This window comes from Mchenga conophoros, linkage group LG2, assembly GCF_057382185.1.
Source record: "Mchenga conophoros isolate Kocher_MC1m ecotype Shallow Benthic linkage group LG2, M_conophoros_male_GT1.1, whole genome shotgun sequence".
NCBI lineage: Eukaryota > Metazoa > Chordata > Actinopteri > Cichliformes > Cichlidae > Mchenga > Mchenga conophoros.
In genome coordinates this window covers 18,508,536-18,516,108 of record NC_140527.1, presented here as the reverse complement: position 1 = coordinate 18,516,108, position 7,573 = coordinate 18,508,536, and the positions used below count along the sequence as shown (strand labels likewise).

Below are 7,573 nucleotides of genomic sequence, written 5' to 3'. Positions count from 1 at the left end.
GTATATTATTGAGATTTTTCCTAGACTCTACATTAAGTCTCCACCAGGGATCAATAAAGTATTCTGAAGTCCTCAAACTAAGAAGGCTGCTTTTGGGGACGGCATTGTCATGTGTCCCAGTTGAATGAATTGTTTTCAAATGTGAGGCGCAGACGACATTAGCAAGCAGCATATTCTGCTAATACTAATTAGAAGACCACATACGCCTGACATGTGACTGGGAGCTGAGCCCCTCGAGTCGCCCCCGAAACACGTCATCCTCCGGCCTGCAGGGGGCGCGCTTACTGTGGCCGTTACTGCTGTCACGCAAGCTGTGACGTGGAACCCGGGTTGAAACAGACCCGCGAAAACTGAACAGTCCGGACGGACACCGGAAGAACGGGACCGTGGGGCCATGGGTCAGGAGTTTCACATCGTCAGGTGTTTCCGCTGTCAGAGCTTCCAGGTGCAACAGGTGAGAGCGGACAGCGTGAGGCTAACAGGGTTAGCATGCAGGTGCTTTTCTCAGGCTGGAGAATCAGTGTATTTATTAGTAATGGAGCCGTTCTCAGATGGCTCACACTGACGTCACAGTGAACGCGCGCTGTTTATAACATGAAGTCATCATCAGTGATGGTGGACAAAACATTAGGCACCCGTATCCACGCTCACCTGTGTGACGCCAGAAAATCAAAGTCACCTGAGGTGCTCCTGTGGCGCTGACACGTGACGATATCCCAGGAGTTTTTTAAATTTATTTTTTTTATTGTCAAACAAAATATTAATTAAAGCTCTTAATTTACATGTCAACAAAAAGTTACATACAGGTATAAGTGGTTAAGGACAAAGCAGTCGTCGAACAAAGAACATTTAAAGAACATTATAGGCCAGAAACAGCATAAAGCAGCCTCTAAAAATTTTTTTTTTTAAAAAAGGATCTGTAACTCGAAATTTCGAAGTCAAAATTTCAAGAAAATAAGTCGAAATTTCGAGTTAATATCCTTTTTTTTTTTTTTTAGTGGTGGAAACGGGCTTCCATAGGTAAGGTGACCTGTCATATAAAAGTAAAAAACAAAGGTACGCACATACAATCTAGCTACATCAATTAAAAAGCTGAATCAAAAATTCAAGTAAGGTGTGAACTTTATTTAGGTTACACTTGTCTAATGAAGCCTTCCACAGCAGGATTTCATATTTAAAGCCAGCAAAAATCGGAGTAATTTCATTTGTGAATGAAAAAATTTGCGACTGTAAAGTTGTTAATCCCAAATTCTATTTTTTTTTTTTTTGTTCGTAGGTCAAATAATAATAATTACTTGAAAAGTTAGAGACGTGCAGTCAATATTTTTAGAGGTTAACCAGTACTGAAAACCATCCCAAAAAGATCTGGAACTTTCACATGAATAAAAAAGATGCTCTGTAGTCTCAATATCAGTATTGCAGAAAGTGCGTGTTTGTATTGAATTTCTTCTGAAGATAGTCGTTGGACGGATATATGGAATTTAAAATTTTAAAATGATTTTCTGTTGCTTTAGGTGGAATTGGAAAGATAGTCAAAAACTTTGAATTATAATCTCTAAATATTTTTTTTAGTTGAGAAGGGAAAAGTTGTTTGGTGAAAATTGTCTTTAAAAAATTGTTATTGCGTGCCTTTCCTTTAAATTGGCGATCATTGATTATTAAGGACACAAATTATAGAGGAAGAATAGGTTAAACTGGCCAGCCATCTAAGTCATTGCAGGGGGAATGGCTTTCACAACTTTAATGAATTTACTTTGAGTACATGATATGGCACATTTATCTATGAATTTGTTATATGTTAACATCCATTGAACCATCAATTGCTTCAAAATCAATCGCATTCAAACCTCCTTCTTCAAATGACTTCACTATATCATTCTTCCTAATATAATGTTGCTTGTTTCTCCAAATGTAATTGAAATTAATTTGATTTATATTATTGATTAGGACCCGGCCCAAGTAGACCGCGAAGGCCGGGTCCTCCGAAGGATGCAGTCTACGTTTTGGGACACAGCTAGTGAGTGAATACTGTGAAAACCATTAGCGGGTGAATCAACACAGAGTGTTGTCACTTGCACAAAGCACGCGAAGATTACACTATGAAATAAATTATCTAGAAGTTTGAATTAAATTGGAGATGCAGATAAGCTACACAAAAACACCACTGTGTGTTAGAACAGGAACAGGAAGTGATACTCTACCCCAGAGAGAGCGAACACCAAGTGACAGCGCCACCCTTACAGTGTAAACACTCCAACACTTTACATAGGTACATAGGCTAGGGCACTGATATTAACAGCTGATCGTTTATCAATAATGCTACGGATCACAATAACAATCACGGATAAAAATCAGAAGATCAATATGAGGTCCATTTATTTATTTGCCCTATGTTTTGTCTGACAGGTGAAAAAGGCGAGAAAGTGGAGCTGTAAACTGTGTGGAGAGAAACAGTCATTGCTGAAGGTCAGAATCTATCAGTCGCTTTATCAATAACAATATCATCGATTCATGCTTTTATGTTTTAGTTCTAAACCTTATATTGATCATTAACAAACAGAAAGAAAACACCTGTTGACTCTGTTCACTCGTACCCTACTGCTTTGAATAACCTTTATTGCTGTACTTTCTGTTCTCTGGCTAGTCTTCGTGGGTGTCACGCAGGATGGTTCATGGGTATCATTAATGTATAAACTGTGTTTCTTATCAATCAGAGGTCACATAAACAGCTCAGTGTGAGGACGTCATTGCATTTACCAGCCTGCTCTTAGTTTATCCTCTGACTGATCGATCTCATCTGATTGATCGGTAGGAGTTTGGGCGGGGCAATGCGGCAGACTGCAGACGTCACGTTCAGAAACTAAACGCCATGAGAGGAGCCATGATGGAGGAGCAAGAGCGCCGTTCTTGGTCACTATGGTAACCAGGTTTCAGTTCCACTGTGTGTTGTAGTCCCGCCGTCTTTTAACACCACCAGGTCTTCACAGGTCTTTCCCGTTTACAGGGAGCAGGAGCAGCAGGAGGAGGATGAGGAGCAGACAGACGAACCGGTGAGCCGCTGGAGCAAATACTTGGACACACCTGAGGAGGTGGAGCAAGACGATGAGGCAGAGCCTGAGGAGAAGGATTTAGGAAATCGAAGGCAGCTCCATGGCATCAAGATGACTGACAGGTGAATGTTGACAGGTGTTGTTGGAGGCATCATCATCATCACAGGCATGAATGTTAGGGTAAGGAACTGTTGAATTAATTTAGGATCGTCTCTGATCCTCCGGCTCAACTTAGTTACTGAAAGATTTAAGTCAAGTCAGCTTTATTTGTACAGCATTTTTAAAAGTTTTGGCCAGAACAGAGTGACGATAAAAGAAGAACTACAGGAACACCTGTACAAGCATCAGCTGGATAGTCATCTGGTAGATCTTTGGAGGATCCAGGTTTCAAGCCTTGCCATGATCCTGTCATTCAGGTCCTCTCACAGCTATCCTTCTTCCATCCCACTTGGGGCTTGGTACCCAATCTCATCCTGTTGTCCTGGCTCAACCTTACCGTAGCATATGTGTTGTACCCTAACATGTGAATGTTGGAACACTGAGCTTCTAGTTGTTTCAATTCAATAAGATTCAAGGAAACAGTCTTCGCTGGGGTTACCGCCTTCATCTTTATCTGTGGGGTGGCTGTAGCTCAGGAGGTAGAGCAGGTCGCCTACTGATCGGAAGGTTGGTGGTTTGATCCCTGGCTCCTCCAGTCTGCATGCCAAGTATCCTTGGGCAAGATACTAACCCCAAGTTGCTCTCCGATGCGTCCATCTGAGTGTGAATGTGTGAATGTTGTTAGAAAAGAGGCTTGTTGAAGCATGGGGTCGATGTGGAACTTGCTAAGGAGCATTAAACCAAATATCAGTGGAGGTTTGCGTACATATTTGAGCCTGTGTGGATCAGAGAAAATCCCACATAAATTTAGACTTGTTTTTAAAGACATTTGGAGGAACAGCAGTTCATTACTCATTCATGATGAGTGGCTCACAAAGAGTTCTTAGAGTTCAGCATCACTAATCACACTGAAATCATCGCTTTGACCTGTGACAGGAAGAGGAAGCGAGCCGAGGAAGCAGGACCAGAGGATGTCCACACATCTGAACAGGTAAACAGAGCTGCTCACCTTCAGCGCTCAGACCCATGACCTTCAGACTGTGAGAAGAGCAGAATGCCTCCTCATGTACTTGACCTTTAACCTTTGCTCTTCTCTGCAGCTAAACTGTATGAAACTCCAAACACCTTCAACCATAAACACCTGTAGCCCCACCCTCTTCAACACCAGGTGGGATAATTTCCTCAGCCCTGACTCAAAGGTGCAGGAGGGGGAGAAGCCTGCAGTTGGTGAGTGGAGTCAGTCTTTAAGTGGTGTCGCTGCTCCCTCCTGCTCTGGAATAATCAGCAGGCCCCGCCCTCTTCTTCCTGTTACCTCCATGTTCGACAGCGGCGAGGACTTTAACTTTGACGACGACTTCCTTGTTAAACGTCTCCCGGAGTGATTGTGCATTTGTGTGTTTCTAAAGAGGAGACTCTGACAGACTGTGCTTTTCTTCATGCTTTTATTGCTCACACAGAAATGTTTATATGATGATCAATAAAGAGAACAGAAACATTGATTAATGGACAGTATTGATTATCATTCAGACAACAGAGCAGAAATAATCAGATGCATGTTGTGACATCGTGATGATATCATCAGTGCTAGTGTGGGCGGGGCTGCTTGGCATACTGGATGGCGTCCAGCGCAGCGCCGATGTCAAAGTTCTTGGCCTGAAGGAGGCGGGTGAGCCAGCCGCCTTCGTCAGTGAAGCCCATCGAGAGCATTGAGGCGAGGGACTCAACCAGGCGGGGGTCAGCCTCTGAGGGCAAGAGGTCAGCAGGGTTTAGAGGTCAGTACTAACAGAACTAAAGTCAGAGTGTGGATGCCAGCTTACCTTGAGGCAGGTGTGGGTACAGTGCCGCCTCCCTCAGCCCGCTGGGGCCCGCCTGCCCCTCAGACAGGGGCCCCTGCTCCTGGTTGTCGGGCTGCAGGGACTGCAGTTCACCTGTGGAGGGGTCGACCTCTTTGGAGCTCAGGTGGGTCCACTCCTCATCAGAGTCCTTGCTCACCTGAGGGTCACCACGCTAAAAGGTCACAGGAGATGTTAAAAGGTAGTTCTTCCTCCCTGCTGTCCCGTCAGGATCAGCTGATTGTTCTTTCTTCTGATATTTACATCATGAAGCACTTTGAGGTTTTATAAAATTAAAAGTTACCTTTGCTCCTAGACTGGCCCCGTCCTCACTGCTCGTATGCTCCATCTCCTCATCGCCCTCACCCCCCCCACTCTGAGTAGGTGGGGTCACCTTGGTCCGTTGGCCCTCGTGCTCCACGTCGATGTCCACATCGATACCTGTGTAAAGCACACACACACCACTTCCTGTTTTAGAGCCAGCTAGAGATGTTCACTCATCTCACATGCACAAACACAGTGACATCATAGTCTTTACCTTACAGCATCAAACAACTGTTTAAATGAGACTGACACTCACCTAGTGGGCTCAACATGGCTGCCACGCCCTCGCCAATGTTCTTCAGGAAGTCCACGTTGGTCTGAGAGCCTGCAGGGAGAAATAAAAGATGTTTTAAAATCACACAGATGTCACACATAACATTATTTTAGTGCTGTGACAGGATGTTTAAAGGGCCACACAAACGCGGCTCTGATGTCATGACCATTCAGTCCGCACGTGGTCTTTTTATTTTGAAATGTTGCTGCATTTTCCCTCTTGTACATCGCTTCCTGACCTTATCTGCTCTGATCTGACTTATTGATCAAGTATCACTTTAACCAAGATGGCAGAACTCACCAGAGGGGGTGTTGGCATCAGCAACAGGTTTGGAAGGGCTAGACTCGTTCTGGTCCGGGTCGTTGTCCTGGTTCTGAGCCTGGTTCTGGTTCAGGTTCCACATGCAGTGTCTCATCCTCTTCATCCACTTCCCCCGAGGAAACCACTGTAAAACACAGCCTCACAGTCATGTTTTGAAGGGCCTGAACAGGACACCTGCAGACCTGCACAGGTAGACTCACCTGCAGTGGGTGCCAAATGGGCAGTAGAGCGTGCTCAGTGTGCTTCCCCTTAGCCTGGCAGGAGGAGCAGAGGTCGTAGTTCGGACACACTGAACACTTGAAGCGGGTCCCAATCACAGGGCCATCGCAGCCATCACAGGTAACGTTGGGGTGCATGGTGTAGGGTGGGGCCACATGAGGAGGAGGCGGACCCATGTGTGGTCCATGGGGTGGGGCATGAGGACCTCCAGCAGGGGGAGGGGGAGGACCTCCAGCAGGGGGAGGGGGAGGCCCAAAGGCAAAGGGAGGGAAAGCATGGAGAGGGAAGTCCCGTCTGTGCTCCTTCTTCTCTGTAAGAATGAAGCTATATTACCACAGCTGGAGGACGGATACCGCGAGCAATAACATTTATACAAACTGCAAACATACCTCGGATGAAGAGGCGGAAGGTGGAGTCCTTCATGCACCCCAGACCCATCATGAGCTCATCATCAGAGGAGAAGGCCACCAGGTCCCCATCTTCATCTGCAACACCATCATCATCATTAGTCACACACTGGTGAACTACAAAGGCTGCAGGTGACTTTATAATTCCAGACTAACTTTGAGGGTGTTTGTCCGTTTACATGACTATAAATAAAGATTAATTCGACAACTGATTACGGTTTCATGTGTTTACAGGGAAACGGGTGAGTCTGGTCAGGTGAGTGTGCGCCTGCGCACTAACTCAGTTACGTCCTCACTCTCACAGTCACAACTTAAAACAATCAATAAGAATCCAGGAAGCGGTCAGAGTGTAAATCCCTCATCTGAACCCCCGCGCGCTCACCTCGGTAAAACAGGTTGAAGTTGTTCAGGTTTCCAAACACGTCCGCAGTTTTCCTGCTCAGGTACTCGAAGCTGCAGGACACGTCCTGATCCACCGCGAACCTGCGGATCTCCTTCACCGCCTCGTCCTTCCCCAGCAGGTAGGCCTTAACAGTCACCGACATCCTGCCGCTGACACCGGGTACACCTGTGTCTCTGTACGCTGATCGTCAACCGGAGGCTGGGTGTATGTCTGCGTGTTGTTCGCTGATAGTCAACCGGAGGCCGGGTTTATGTCTATGTCCGCTGAGAGGTGTCCAGGTCCGGGAGTTGGTGAGTTTGTGACGCACTTTGAAATCTCTCGCTCTGCTTTATGTTTACTTCCGCGACAAACGTGGGAAACGACGTCTGTGACGTCAGGGAAGTAAACACAGATTCGGCCTTCTATTGGCTTTTTCTCAGAGTCCCGCCCACAGGACCAATGGCAACCGAGGAATGACTCAGCGGCTTTCCAATGAGGTACTTTCCCTGAGTCATGTGACCTGTTTAAAGTTCATGATAAAATATCGCAAAGTCATCCTTACAAGACGGTTTCAACACCTGATCACAGAGCAGGCTTTCGATATGAAACTAATCATCAATAATTAGGCGGACTGATCAGAGCTCACAGCTGACGGGATTAATAAA

The 7,573-nt window shown here is 45.8% G+C and overlaps 2 protein-coding genes across 2 annotated transcripts; one reads left to right on the top strand and one right to left on the bottom strand.

Moving 5' to 3' along the window:
- The first annotated feature begins 211 nt into the window (after positions 1–211).
- Positions 212–4,648, top strand: mrnip (MRN complex interacting protein). The gene is made up of 6 exons (XM_085287353.1): positions 212–454; positions 2,407–2,466; positions 2,813–2,919; positions 3,005–3,172; positions 4,086–4,140; positions 4,250–4,648. Exons 1-6 carry the CDS (start codon positions 395–397, stop codon positions 4,529–4,531), a joined length of 732 nt encoding a protein of 243 aa, XP_085143479.1. The 5' UTR covers positions 212–394; the 3' UTR covers positions 4,532–4,648.
- sqstm1 (sequestosome 1) lies at positions 4,575–7,283 on the bottom strand. The gene is made up of 8 exons (XM_085287340.1): positions 6,909–7,283; positions 6,509–6,604; positions 6,101–6,429; positions 5,880–6,024; positions 5,562–5,630; positions 5,286–5,422; positions 4,967–5,156; positions 4,575–4,891 (listed from the first exon to the last, which is right to left on the bottom strand). The coding sequence occupies exons 1-8, from the start codon at positions 7,069–7,071 to the stop codon at positions 4,734–4,736; spliced, it is 1,287 nt and encodes a 428-aa protein (XP_085143466.1). The 5' UTR covers positions 7,072–7,283; the 3' UTR covers positions 4,575–4,733.
- Between the last annotated feature and the right edge of the window lie 290 nt (positions 7,284–7,573).

What these genes read in the sequence shown, in the direction of transcription:
- mrnip (XM_085287353.1), top strand. Translation starts at nt 395, where the DNA reads ATGGGTCAGGAGTTTCACATCGTCAGGTGTTTCCGCTGTCAGAGCTTC. An exon ending in AGAGCTTCCAGGTGCAACAG is followed by an intron (nt 455 to 2,406) that starts GTGAGAGCGGAC and finishes TTTGTCTGACAG; the next exon opens with GTGAAAAAGGCGAGAAAGTG. An exon ending in GGCATCAAGATGACTGACAG is followed by an intron (nt 3,173 to 4,085) that starts GTGAATGTTGAC and finishes GACCTGTGACAG; the next exon opens with GAAGAGGAAGCGAGCCGAGG.
- sqstm1 (XM_085287340.1), bottom strand. Translation starts at nt 7,071, where the DNA reads ATGTCGGTGACTGTTAAGGCCTACCTGCTGGGGAAGGACGAGGCGGTG. An exon ending in CTTCCGCCTCTTCATCCGAG is followed by an intron (nt 6,430 to 6,508) that starts GTATGTTTGCAG and finishes TCATTCTTACAG; the next exon opens with AGAAGAAGGAGCACAGACGG. An exon ending in AGCCATGTTGAGCCCACTAG is followed by an intron (nt 5,423 to 5,561) that starts GTGAGTGTCAGT and finishes TGCTTTACACAG; the next exon opens with GTATCGATGTGGACATCGAC.